The sequence below is a fragment of the Anser cygnoides genome, chromosome 12 (assembly GCF_040182565.1).
Source record: "Anser cygnoides isolate HZ-2024a breed goose chromosome 12, Taihu_goose_T2T_genome, whole genome shotgun sequence".
Taxonomy (NCBI): Eukaryota; Metazoa; Chordata; class Aves; order Anseriformes; family Anatidae; genus Anser; species Anser cygnoides.
The window spans coordinates 17787113-17801401 of NC_089884.1; the positions used below are offsets into that span (position 1 = coordinate 17787113).

The 14289-nt window shown below is 41.6% G+C and overlaps 1 protein-coding gene across 12 annotated transcripts in view; it reads right to left on the reverse strand.

Annotated features, from left to right (window-relative positions):
- Positions 1–7748: 7748 nt before the first annotated feature.
- CYLD (CYLD lysine 63 deubiquitinase) overlaps positions 7749–14289 on the reverse strand; it is a 90538-nt gene continuing 83997 nt past the window's right edge. For 10 of the 12 annotated variants that reach the window (XM_067004453.1, XM_048075366.2, XM_067004452.1 and 7 more), the window contains 2 exons: positions 13825–14041; positions 7749–12113 (listed from right to left, as the gene is read on the reverse strand). In XM_067004453.1, the coding sequence (XP_066860554.1) occupies positions 11929–12113; positions 13825–14041 (402 nt within the window). In that variant the 3' untranslated portion in view covers positions 7749–11928. Of the gene's footprint in view, positions 12114–12158; positions 13526–13824; positions 14042–14289 lie in introns of those variants that run through there. The other 2 variants (XR_010834592.1, XM_067004458.1) reach the window with 2 other exon arrangements.

Genomic DNA, 14289 nt, shown 5'->3' on the forward strand with positions numbered 1-14289 from the left:
ACGAGTGCTACCAAGCAAGGTGCAAAACTCCTATTATTCAATCATTTCACACCCTGCTGACACGCGTGTTGATCCAGGCATGCCACAACTGGCAAAGCTTCAACCAGCCACTGAGACCATTAGCTGTGGGGATCAGGACTTCCATGCTCGCTTCTTGGTCTGTTCTTATGATGGGGTCTTCCACAAGTCAGCAGTTGTGAGCTTACGTGGCGCCTGACTAGTGCAGAAAAATCTAGTCCTCCGCTAAGCTCCAAAATTTTGGGCTGTGCATCAGAGTCAGCATCCCTGACCAAACCGTGGGTGTCCTGGGGCTTGAGAGGTAATCGCTTCTAAGGAGTGAAGGATATTAAAACTAGCAGTCATATGGGGGGGGGGGCGGGGTCTGCTGGCAAAGTTCGTAATGAAAGATTCTTCATGCCATCCTCAGCGACCCAAAATCAAGTTGCATCTAATAGCGGCTCTTAAAAAGGCCTGTTTGGGAAACGGTAAATTCATTTCAGTGTCTTCTGAGCACCGCATACAACAGTGAGCCAACAATGTCACCTGAAGGCGCTTGTCTTACAGTCCCCACCCTGGCCACTGCACTCCAGGTAGCAACGGCAAGAAAAATTGCAGTGTGGCAGGGCAAAATCCTGCTTCGTTGTGTCACTACTGTGCCTTTTCTGCAACCACCTGGGTGCACACACGCAAACCCAAATGCATTTAATGACAATTCCCAAACTAAAGTCCTTTCAAACCTGAGTTTTTCATATCTGCTTGTATCTTTTTTTTTCTTTTTTTCTGCCTGTTTTTAAACAGCTTCTGCGCACTACTACAGAGACAGGTGCATTCAGTGCTATATAACATATTCTTCAACGTCATTAAAGGCTTTGGTATTTCTTTTTGTTTTTTTTCCCATGTAGACAGGTGAAGTAGTAGCAGTCAGTGAAGTGCTGGGGGAGAGTTAGATGCTTTTGGATTTACTGGATAAAAGATCCTGCATATAACTTTTTTTTTTTTTTTTTAATAAGAGTCCCTATTCAAAGCTCCATAGGTCAACTGCCTACTGCAGGATCCCATCATACCAGCTTTTGCTGTGTTTTAAAGACCCAGACAGGTGCAGCCACGGAAAGCCAAAGAAATTGCTTCATTACAGTTGATAAATGCAATTAAATTTCCATGACTGCAGTAAGAGATTTGGGAGGGAAAAAAAAAAAAAAAAAAAACTTGTCCAGTTTCCTCTGTGAAGTGGCCTTCTGCTGAGTGTTTGAATTGTTAAAAAAAAAAAAAAAAAGGCTCAGCAGCCAGACAGTCTCAGGGACAATGTTCCCTGGTAGCATGCTGCATGCAGTTCCTGGCCACCTTCATGGCTGGTTTGTTTCTTCTTTCCTGAGCACTTTCTGTGTGCTGCGACTCATCCTCAACTGTGAAGCTGCCAGACTCCAGCAGAAGCATTTGCACATCAGGTCAAACGTCAGCACTGCACCTTATCTGCTGGCCAGCTTTCCCACCAGCCAAACTAATTTGCTAAGATAATTCTGTTACCTGACATGTATTATAATAAATCAAGCACTGTAGCTTCACTGAAGTCTCTGCTAACTAAGGAGCTGCCCTTGAAATTCTCAAACAGTATGCAAGGGGGTAGAGGGGCAACCCTTTTTCTTCTAAGTATATGAAAGTTTTAGATAAACAAGTTGACATTCTGGGTAATGCTGTATCTTCTCACTCCTGTGTTAATGGATTAATCCTGCCATTATCAACTCGGACTGGGACAAAAAGAATAAATGCATCAATCATCTTGGACTGGGACAAAAAGAATAAATGCATCATTCCTTTGAAAACAAATTTTCTGAATAATGTGATCTTGTACAGTGAAGCATATATGCAGCTGAACACATGCAAACATGGAACAGGCAGAGAGCACACTTTCAGTAAAGAGTGGGGGTGAAATGGCAACCTGTTGTGGTTATTGAAGTAAGCAGTAAGGGAGTTTTGTATGAAAGGGTAACCCTTTGTCATGTAATGTTGAACGGAAAAAAACATTGAAGACAGACACAAAATGAAGAAGCGTGAAGTATCCCAGAGTGTTCCTACTTAAGTGGCAAGAACTCTGAGGCAAAAAAGTATTAAGAGCATTCTGCTTTTTCATTTTGGCAGTACCAAACGACTGTGTACAGGGTAGTAATATTATAATTTATAAACTGAGAAGAAACATTAGTATCTACCCTCCCTGTGTTGATTTGTTCAGCTTTGATACTAAATAATGCTGGATTTCGTTTTAAAAAGAAAAAAAGTACTTCTGATCTCATGGAATTTCAGAATTTCTGCATTTTCTTTTGGCTTTTTCCTGCAGAACAACACTGGTTCTGGAGTAGCTTTGCTCAGATAAAACTCCGTTGCACTGCACGGCATAGGGTCCCAAAGTGAGCCAACACCTCAGCAGCACCGTTGGGTTGATTCAGACAGTCATTTGGCAGAAGGGTGTTTAAAAATAATTGCATATCCCCCCCCACCCTATCTTTAAATATTCAGAGAAAAAGTCACAGGAGAACTGATAATGTGGCAATAATAATGAGGCTGAAGAACAGCATTGTAGTGTGAACTTGTATATACCTTGGTTTCATTTACATGTTTAGCAGCTGCTTGTTTCTCCATCATAGAAAGTTCATTACTTGGCTTGTAAGAAGAGAGGGTAAGTCTGTTCACCTTTGGGCAACTAGCTCTGCATTTATTAATAGTTCTTACCCATCTCATTACACATTTAATTGCTGCATTATCATTTATTTATTCATTGATTTATTGTAATAGATGAGTAGAAAGAAAATTACCTTTGCAAATTACTTGGATAGGTGGGAAATCTGCGTGGTTAAAAAAAAAAAAAAACAGCGTGGCACTTGAGGTACTACCTAGCTGGTAGCATCTTAATGCGTGAGCACTAGCATAGGAACCGGTCTCATTGGAAAGGGAAGGTGAATCCAAGCAATTTCAACACTGTTGCAAAAGAAACGACTGTGGAACTTATATGCAATTTATACTTAAATTCCCAGGTGTCTCATTTCTTCATGAAACTGGGCGTCTGCTGAAAATGAGTGATAACTAGGATGGGAAGAAAAGAGGACTCAAAAATTGGAAACATAAACATACAAAGTTTGCAAAGCATTTGGGTAAGTAGGGGCTGACTGTCAGCGTACTTTTCACATTTACAAAAAGTCTATTTACATAGCTGCTGCCTTCAGGTGTCCCTGGCTTTCACTGCCTTGCCACAGAGGATGTGGGGGTGTCACAAAATGCATTTCTGCATCCTGTACCCTCGGTGAGATGCTGAGTGTCACTGTCCTCATGCCCAGGGTCCAGGAGTGCAGTGTGGGCAAGTGGCTCGGCGCAGAGTCCTGTTCTGAGTGGGGTTGTATAAAGGCTGCCAAAGGAAGTGGAGGGCTACCAAAAGGCTTCTGTTGTGAGCGCTATTTCATGGGAGACTTAGCTGGGGTTGGTGTTGAGTTAGGGTCATAACAATACTGGCACTGGGATGCCAGTAGCAACTCTAGAGATCCCTGGAGAGTCCTGCAAGGCTTCGAGTGGTGCAAGAGTACACTGGGAGGCCCTGCGAGGCCTAGAAATGTCACTAGAGCACACTGGAGAGCCACACACTCTAGTGTCCCCTGTATGCCTCCCAGGGCCTCACAGTGATTTCTACCACTTCCAAATGCCTCCTAACCCCTCCCAGTTTGTTCTAGAATGTGCTAGAGATGTCCCAGGGACCTCAGTGCACTCAAGGGAGGACTAGAGGCCTCTCCATGCACCCGAGTCTTCCTGGGCCTCCCAGTGTAATCTGATGTCCCTGGGAGACCTTACAGAGCTCTTTGGTGAGCTCTTGCACCCTCTTGAATCTTTCCAGGGCACTCTAGAGGCCTTCCATGGTCCCCAGTGCCCTCTAGTATCCCCAGCAGGCTTTCTAGAACCCCCACCGCATTCTAGAGAGCACTAGAGGCCTCCCAGTGTACCCAAGAGTCATCCAGGGCCTTCCAGTGGAGTCCAGCACACTCTAAAAGACTCCCAGTGTCCCCAAGTGTGCTCTAAGCACCTTGTGGAGACACAGCAGGGCTCTCCAGTGCACTCTAAGACACACTAGACACCCCTTGGGGCCCCAAGTGATTGGGATTGGTGAGACATTTCTAGGCCTCGCAGGGCCTCCCAGTGTACTCTAGCACCACTTGAAGCCTTGCAGGAGCTAAGTAAACTTGTAGAGCCTTTAGAGCAGAGAGAATGGCAACGAGAGGCCTTTAGTTTGCACTGGGATTGCTTCAGGTCAACCTGGAAGATAGTGGAGAGGTGGACAAGGCATCTAATTGGCAGTAGAGCACGCTGGGAGGCACTGGGAGGCATCCGGGGGACACTCCAGTGAATCAGGAGTGTTGGGGAGCCACTCAGGGGCAGTAGAGCACACTCGGGGGCACTGGGATGCCAGTAGGTGACTCTAGAGAGTACTTGAGTGTCCTGCAAGGCCTTCAAGTAGCGCTAGAGTACACCAACAGGCCTTGCAAGGCCTAGAAATGTCACTAGAGTACACTGGAGGGCCATGGAATACCTCAAGGCTGCACTGGGACGCACTTAGGGAATCCTAGAGGATAGTGGGGGGCACTGGGAGGCTTTCAGTGGGAGCTAGAGTGCACTGGGGGGACCTGGTATACATTCGGAGATTCTGGAGTCAAGTGGAGGGCTGTTGCAGGCCTCTAGGGTGTACTGTGAGGCATTTACAGCACCGTAGGACAGCACAGAACGGTAGGAGGCCTCTAACTGGTGCCAGAGGACACAGTGGGGCCCAGTAAGGCGTCAAGTGTGCCCTAGAGCACACTGGAGTGCCCTGCGAGGCTTCCAGGGGGGCATTACATTACAGTAAGTGTCCCTGGGATGCTTCTAGGGGCCAATAGGAGGCTCCTAGGGAACCTGAGAATGCACTGGAGGGCCCTGGGAGGCCTCCAGTATGACTCTAGAGCCCCACTGTGCTCTAACACAACCTTGAGAAATCATAAGGCTCTCAAGTGTGCTCTTGCATCCCCTGGAAGCCTCTCAGGGCTCTCTAAAGGCCTCCCTGAACTCCCCATTGCATTGTCTCTAGGTTCCAGTAGGAGTAGATGCCTCTAGGTTCCAGTAGGAGGGCCCTTGCACACATCCTTGTTCCTGCCATGCTGCATCCCCCCACAGATCAGTAATGTTGTAACCTCAGCCATTGTCACCACATTAATTCAGTGAAGGCAGCATCTGGCTGGGGAAGATCTGTGGCTTAATGGATGTCAACAAAGACAGCATCAACAATAACCTATAGAGAACAGTTGCATGCCCACACACACGGAGTTTACTTCACATTTGTAAACATACATAAATGCCAATATCTGTTATCAAATTACTGTAGCCACCATTAAAGTGGATGCAAAAGTTGACTATCAGGGCCAGAAGATGCTCCCCTCTCCCCCTGGCTTTTTGTATATGTTTTAATTGTACTACTAGCTGAGTTATAAAACACATCAAATGTCTTTGTCACAGCTCATGAGCACCTGCAGAGCTGCATGTGGGCTGAGGCAGGAATGACAGCCGGAGGGCTTCCCTCGCTGCTCCCAGACAAGCCTACGTGCTGCTGCCCCAGCACCTCAGGCCCTCACTGTGCAGCTGGGTTGATTCCAAACCCGGCACCACCCTGTTTTTGTTTTTCCGTAGTGTCCCTTTCTGCAGTTGCTCACAGTAGGCAGCTCCATCATGCCCTGAGCAGCACCTCAGTGTTGCTGTTTTTCAGGCCCAGCCTGGACCTGGCAGCCACACACTGGCATAGGGTCCCTGCAGCACAAAAAGCGGCATCAATGGGGGGTCCTGGGGGGCCTGAAGAGCTGCAGTGCCAGCCCTGCCTCCGCCTGGCAGCCTCAGTGCCCCTAGAGCAGTGTGGCTCCATCCCACCAAAAATTGCCTGAAGAGCAAGGTGCTCTCAGGTTGCCCTGGCAACCTGTTGCCCTCCAAAACTTTTAATTCCTGTACTGTTGATGGGGGAGGTGGGCCTCAGCCAGGTCCTATTTCCTGAGCTAGCCTGGAGCAGATCACTGAGGAAACGTCTGGGGACAAGCGGGAGGTCTGCCATTGGCTGCAGCCATACCACTGGGCTCAGCAGCCATGGCTGGGTCTGCACCTTGTGCTGAAGACCTCGACTCACCTCATGCATTTTTCTTTCTACCACATTTTGTTTTGCATGCATAGTTGTTTGAAAACTGCTACTGCTTTCAAATTGTTTACAGTCTTTATTAGCTTCTACTAAGCTCTAATCCCTCAGGATCTTGTAGGTATTTTATATCTCCCTGTAGAGAGCGGCTTTGGTCACTGAAACAGCAACTTCATTCGGATCCAATTTTCCCTCTCTGGCGCGTTGCACAGTGCTGCAGGGCCCTTGGGCCTTTGGGAAGCACTGCTAGGCGAAGGCAGCCTGCCCAGCTGGCCCCAACACCAATCCCTCGGGGCGGGTGGGGGGGGGGGGGGGGGGGGCTGTCCTGCTCAGCAGGGACACAAGCTCGGCTGCAGCACGTGCCTGTTCACCCCCGTGGACTCGACCGCTGGGCGAGTGACACATCTGCCGTTCAGACCTGAAGCCTGTAGTGTGACATTTACTCTGCTTGAAGGTTACACACCTGAGAAAGTTGCATACGTACCTAATTTCATTAGCTCAAAGGTAGTTTTAACAGTAGCAGTAGACAGATGGGATTACAGTATCTGCATAGCCAAATATGAATATAAATCTTCACTTTTTATAATCAAGGGTTTAGAAATAGGCAGTTTTCAGCTGGTACAGGCAGTGCCCTCTTGTGACTGAATACTCAAAATAGTCAGACCTCCAGCTGTAGTGAAGAAAACATTGATGCTAGTGCTATAAAAAGGTGAGATGTTCTGAGCACCTTTCCCACAGTGATGCACAGGTCTTAGCTTTTAAATGTGAAATAATAATCTTATTTCAAATGAAAAATCGAGTACTAAGAGTAGGGAAAAAAATCTTTATAGAATTACCTAATACACTCCCTAAAAATATATATATTACAACTATTTTTACAAGTATTTAAGTATTTGCAGTAAGATGGAGGTTTTAAGAGTACGTAAATTGACAGCATTTCTTTTACAGTCCGAGGTAGATCTCATCATTAATCATTGCTATTATACTCAAGGAATTTAAAAAAAAAAAAAAAGAAAAAGAAAAAGAAAACTAAAAATAATGGTTAGTAATATTTTCTTAGAGAATGCAAATTTGTGTACAAATAATGGATGCAGTGCTGAAACAACAGCATGACCCAAGAAGGAGTTGAGCATCTATGTTCAGTACGTTCATATAGTAAGCATTTAAAATTTTTTTTTTCCCATAGGCAAACTACAGTCAGCTACAGCAGGTCCTAAGTTTTCTAGAAAAGTTGCAATTAAAAGCCACTAACAAAAATACATAAAAGAAAACCCTCTATAAGTACACAAGCTAGTTCAACACTCTGTTCATTGTTGCTTGTTACACCCACAAAACTCTTAAGCCCCCCCCCCCCAAAAGAAGTAGAGAGCACCATAAGAATAATACTTTTAATTAATATCAATACAGAAAGAGCACATGGTACATTCCTTTCCAGCAGCAGCTAATTCCTTTCTACCATTGGGGGGGGGGGGGGGGGGGGGGTTAAGGCTAGTACAGGCCAACCTGATACAATGGTTTGTTTCCCAAACTCATTCTTGCAGACAGCGCTCGTAAGTTTAAGAGACTCTTTGTGCACAAAACATGAGATGTTTATTAGCAAAACCTCACGAACAGAGAAAAAACATGCTTTGTTACAGTGGTAAAAATACACAATGTTTTCAAGCTGCTTTTTATACTATCACAGTTCTGAAACCATAAAATTCCAATTTGCAGCAAGTCATGCCTTAGCTTTGTATTAAACAGGCTGTCATTAGGGATCATGGTGACCAAGTTCATCTAAGTGGCGTATAAAGTGCACAAGAAAAATAAGTGCATTGAAATGAACCAACCAGTTATGATTATGAGTAACGTCTGTTACACATGGTACTTGCTTAAAATAGAAATTGCTCAAGCTATTTAGTAAAACACAGTACTACATTTTCAAGAGCACACAGTCAGTATCACAAATATTAGAAAAACCTATACTGAACAGGTACTTTTGTAATTTTTTTTTTTCCTCCAGTTGCCTCCCACAGCAAAAGATACCAACATTCTGATGTAGCCTATGGTGCTTTGGTTTTGGTGGTGTTTTTTTGTTTGTTTGCCTTTGTTTTACAGCAATGTGTAAGGTATCACCTTTAAGTAATACCTTTTCTTTCTATCGCATAGGTTCAAAATAAGCATTAAGTACTGCAGCGATTTGTTCAATTTTCCACTGATGTGAAATGTGAAGCCATTTCAAAAAAAAAAAAAAAAGCAGATTAGAGGCTGAGAGTTGTCCAGGAGTGCATTTTTTTCTCCCAAGTAAGAAAAGATGCTTCTGTTTTTTTTTTTTTTTTTACATGCTGTTAGGAGCCACAGTTTGTATGTGTTTTGCTAAGTATAAGACCATTGTTAGCAATGCTTAAGAGGCAAACCCATGAAGCAATCATCTAACTGCTGTCAATTTATGGGTATGTCCACCATATTTAAAAAAAAAAAAAGGACAACTGAAAGGGAGGTTCCAAATGCATTAAATACATAAAAGGTGGGTGCTTAGTCACCGGAACCTTTGGGCATTACATTTACCAGCAGTGGATGTGTTAAAATACAGGCGCTTTCTTCAAACTATCTTATTCAATTCCCCATCAATATAATGCTGAAGGCTAAAAACAGTTTATCACCCTATTGTATGACTTATTTTACAAGTTTCCTTTCACAGTGACTTTTTTTTCTCCTGCATAAGCCTTTTCTGAGAAAGAAAGCCAAAATTAGGGTTAGTTTCCATTTTCATTACGTTTCCATTTCATTTACATTGCCAGATTAATACTTTAAGTATTGCATTGGATCTGAAGTAAAGTAATACTTAGAAGATTTTTAGATTAAAAGGAAAAAGACTCACTTATCAAAAACTTTTTTTTTTAATTCCATAGAATACATTCCTGCCCTCTTAGCTCATGAGCAATAAACTAACCATGTAGTCACACACCGTTTGCAAAACTAGTTGCGGTTTTGCAAAATGAAGTTGTACAAAATGAAGTTGTACAAAATGCAGGCTGTAAAACATTGTCTGCATTTCAAAATGCACTATTTGTCACCAAGAAGCATGCACAGTAATGCATTTAAACTGGTTTTTGTGTGTTCTGCACATACCCCAGTAAAAGTTCACACTTTTACATTTCCAGTCTAAGCCCAGAAGATTAGAGTCAAGAAGCCAAGAGTGATATGTACACATATCTATTTTAATATACTTCTGCTAATAAAATATGCATTCTGAAAAAAAAAAAAGGATCATTGGATAGTTGCATTTGTGAAAAACAGTTGATTATACTTTGCTACAGGATTATTCATCTAGAAAAATTTAATGTGGTTGCCAGGCCCAAGTCTCCCCTCCAGCCACAGCCATTCCAAGGGTCTCTGAATTACGGCAGGAAGAGGTAAGGCTTACCTACAACTTTAGTAGCTTTCAGTACAGATGAAGGCAGGGAGATGGAGGCAGGAGAAGCAGCTGATTCAAGAGCAGAAGGCTGCTGTTATGCCATATGAAGTATAATGCATAGGGAAAAGTGAAAAGTAAATCTAGGGAGAAGAAATCCAGACATTCAGACTGGTCGCACTTTTATGTGGGCTTGTGTTTGTCCATCTGTAAAGCCTTTATGTTTGCTTCTTGTATGGAAGTACCTTAAAGTACTACTTGCAAGTACTTTCAGGTTCAGTCACAAAGGGGCATGATCTTGCATATCTTCAATACGCAGCCAAAAGGAAGGATGATCATACCTCATGCTCACATTACATTAATAAACAGAAGGTTAAAAAAAAGACCACACAGCTTGTATTCCCTTGCAATGCTTCTGTGGCATCTTTGTCAAGACATGTAAGTGCATGCAGCTGCTTTTCCAGAGCAGGCTGGTACACAGCCTAAGAGCCCATGGACAATAACCCCTTCTAGTGACAGCTGTTTACGTACAGAATCCATCACCTAAAGCTTTACTGGAATTTTTCAGGAGAGAAACAGTTCAAGAGCGCAAAGTACTACTGACACTAGAGAATCAGAGTTTTGCCAAAGAGCACAGACTAGGTAAGTAAGGCAAGGGATGGTGGAATCCAGACAATTAGAGGCAAAAGCATCAGTGACACTTAAAGAACTTTCCTTGCTCTTCACAGTGAAAAGTTAAAACACACTTCAGCCGCAGCCAACAGAACAGATCAACTCTCTCAACATACCTACATTTCTTATTGCTGACAGCTAGGTACTTCAAGCGTAATTTTCATATCTTGCTCTAGTACAACACTGTGGTACAGCATGTGCCAAATACACATTTTAGGTGTTTGTTTGTTTGTTTTTCTTCTCCCAAGAAGCACAAAGTAACACTTTCTACAATATAGGATCACTCTCCCTTGTCTTTACAAGAATGAAGCACGTGACTTTCCCTCTTAGATTTTGTGACCTTTCCTTCTACAGACTCAATCCCACATAAGATGCTTCGTATGGAAAGCTTCCTAAAATTTGAAAATGTACAGCGCTCTCTATACGCAATTTATCATGTTTGTACAACCAGATTTTACTGTGTGTGTATATATATATATATATAATGTTTGCTAGTCAGAATAGACAGCAGTAGCTAAAAAAAGCAGCTAAAACAACAGTATTTCATTACAAACAAGAACCAATAAACCTGGTTCTAACCAATAATATTTTACACCAATACAGGTTTTGCAGCTTTGAGTTAGTTTTCATTAGGTACTTGGCATACAGTAATACTCTTATCTACTTTTATTTCTGGTTTCATCTTTCCAGAGATTTTTAATAGTCCTTAATAATCCTGAAATGAAGAGTCAGATGTGTAACATACTCCCAGGCAGTAGCTTAATGTACTGTATAAACGTCAGGTGTTGTTTCACCAAGAACCAGAGTCCACTTCTGTAACATTCCCTGAGGCAATTCTCCATTTTATTGTTTTGTCCTCCAACCATTTGTACACAGTTGATGTTGTTCCAGTCTGCTTCCTTTAAAAATACAGTTAGGAAAAGCATTGGTAGTTTTGTTTCAGCAATTACACTTCCCGTCAAAACCTTCTTCTCTTTCTCCTTTTTCTCTCTCCAAAAATCCCAACTTATCAAACAGCAAATCAGTGTGCTTGATTTTCACAAGACAGGAATTCAGATATTTAAATGGATGTGAATTTTTCAGAGATGTAAATACATGAACTGAAGAGAATGCAGTAATGAACAGCTAACAAGACAGAATTAATTACAATGAACAGTTTAAAATTTGTGTTCTTAAAACTGAAGTTCTCTCTTGAAGAGAGAATCTACGGTGCTGAAAAGATCAAGGGTGAGGAGCAGTGCTGGGGAGGGTGGGAGAGGAGAAAAAAATATGAGACTCATCATCCTTGGTCCATAGAAATACACTGCACAATAGCACTGCATCTTTACATTCTCAATGGACTAAGGAAGCTTCTCCTGATAAAACTCCAAAGATTTTTTTTTAAAAGTCTGTATATTATCAATGCACTTAAAGCTTTAAGTTTTAGTAACTTCATTTAGACTTTGTTTATAAAACAAACACACACAAGCACACTTCCTAGAGTGCAAAATGCTTAAATACTTCAATTACAGAACTCCACATGTAGTTTTTGGAACAGTAATCCTTTTGTTCTCAGAGTCCACTTCTTCCTTGTCATCGCATCCATTGCCAGCAACGGTTGCATTAAAACTAACCAACAAATGCAGCAAATGCAACAGTAGAAATCTCTTTACTGTTTCTTCAGTTTTCCAGAGGACATTGTTCATTTGTATAAACTCATCGTTGGACTTTGATACATGCACATGTAAGCATCACAAAGCAGTCTTCGCGCACAACCTTGAATTTTTCTGGAATCCAGTGAATGTAGTTCTTCTAGAGACATCTTCAGGTATTCACCAACTTCTGGACATGGTGTAACCTGTGGAATGTTAAAGCCATTCTGACCTCCTATTACGTATAAGGAAAGAAAGAAAGATTAGGATACCATCTACATCTATTAGGATATATATTTATTCTTTATAATTTACTTTAATTACGACAGCATCAACAATTCTTGGAAAGGCCTTCTAAAGAAAGTAAATGTTTCATTCTGGACTACCTCAGGGTACACACACAAAAAGCATAGGTGTCCAAGAAAAATTACGACTGATCAGAATATCTGTAGTGTCCAAAAAAATCTCAACTCAACCAATTGACATTAGATTTAGTCTTTAAAGAATTACTGCATAATTCCTTCTGCACAAGGACTTCAAAGCATCATGAAAAAGTAACATCAAGCACAAGTATTTGCTTTTCTAACAGAGCATCTTTTATATATTTGAAATACTCGTCTGTGTAAGAAAAAATGGCAAGGTATTTATCGTCTTACTCAGAAGATTTGCTTCCCAAGTTTGATTGCTCTATCACCAAACAAACAAAAACCCACACAACCACCACACATGAACCCCACCAGAAAGAACACTGGGTATTCATTAACACTAAAAGTTGTGTACAACCTCACAAGAGTGACTTGCATATAAACTCCATCTCACATGCTACTGAATTTGTTAATAAAATGACACCTAATAACAGTTGATGAATTTATAAGCCATGAGTGTCTGTACCTGACTTATATAACTAAGGCAGAGTTTGCTCATGGCCATTTTCAATGCAAAAACCAGTAAATTGAAACATAACTACAGCCATCCATGACACTGCTCTCCAGGAGACACTTTAGTTTATAATACAAGCTGAAGAAAAATATTTGTGATATAAAAAAACAACTAAGATCAGCAGCATCTCATGTGAACTATATTTCCTGAAATATGGTGTTTCTTAACAGACTTAAGTCATACACATTTTGAGCACTTCAAAACAAAGCTAGATTGCCTTGCAGGTGTTAAGAAAGAGACCTTAAGCCTTGTAGCAGTTTCTCATTTTCAGCAGGAAGCATGATTCTTCTTCGCACTCCAAAAAAAAAAAAAATCACACCATAACATATAGGGACTCAAGACCTCTGCAGGCACAGAACTGATAGAAAGAGTCCGACACTGTACCTATTACTGTTTTTTTGCAGGCATCAGAACTAAACACAGTCCTTTATTTAAACACTACTTAATGCAGCAGTATCTAAGAGACCACCTGATTAATGATACTTGTATTATTACAGGGTAAGTTTTTCACTGATTCTAAAGAGATTCAGAGAAGTGGCATAGATTTTGCAACATTATTTGTTATCCCAAAGAAAATTATACTAACTCATTTAAGCAAAACCAGTAAAAATGATATTTGAAATACTACCTGATAATCGTGTACATCCACTTAAATTGAATGAACACATTCCTGCAGCTCGGTATTTTAAAGACGTTCCCTCTGCCAAACTTGCAAAATATAGAAAAAGCCGTGAAGAGCCTTGCTGGAAAGCTTCTGCAATTATTTTGGTAGCATCTACTTACTACTAAAACATCCAATTTAGGTGAAATTCAGACCGTACATTCAGGCTGCTATGAAACCAGTGTGCTGAGGAAAAGCTGAGTCAATTCATGTCTCAGCATTAAATACCTCAAGTTAGATGATACTAGTATCCACAGATGTAATGGAATAATGAAATTGGCACTACAATTTAGAACAGTAATACAAGTAAAAAAATGAATAAGATAATAAATTGAAGAAGATGTACCATCCCGATCTGCCATGCTGTCAAAGAAAAGCCAGGCGGAGTCATCCCTCCCATACTTAACAAAAGCTACATAGTGGCTCGTTTCTATGCAGAGAACAGCAAACAACTCCATCTTCTGGTATGGGATGCAGCCATGTCGCCAATCCCAGTCTGGCAGGTCTTTAGGGAGTGACAACGGATTGAATTTATGGCTCTGTCTCTTGGGATGAAGATGAACCTACAATTGAAGTAATATTTCAGAAGAGAAAAAAACACAAGATTATTTGTTTCTGTGGCAGACTAAGCTAAAGAGAACAGTACTGCTGAACTGAAGATTAATGGCATCAGAGAAGGAACTGCAATAAAGGTAGCAGAGTAAACATTTCTTCTCTTTTTTCCCAACAGTTAGTTCAATACTTCCCAGAAAAGTCAAATCTAAGGATAGAAGGGGGGGCAGGTTTAATGCAATAATTTCTACTATACTTA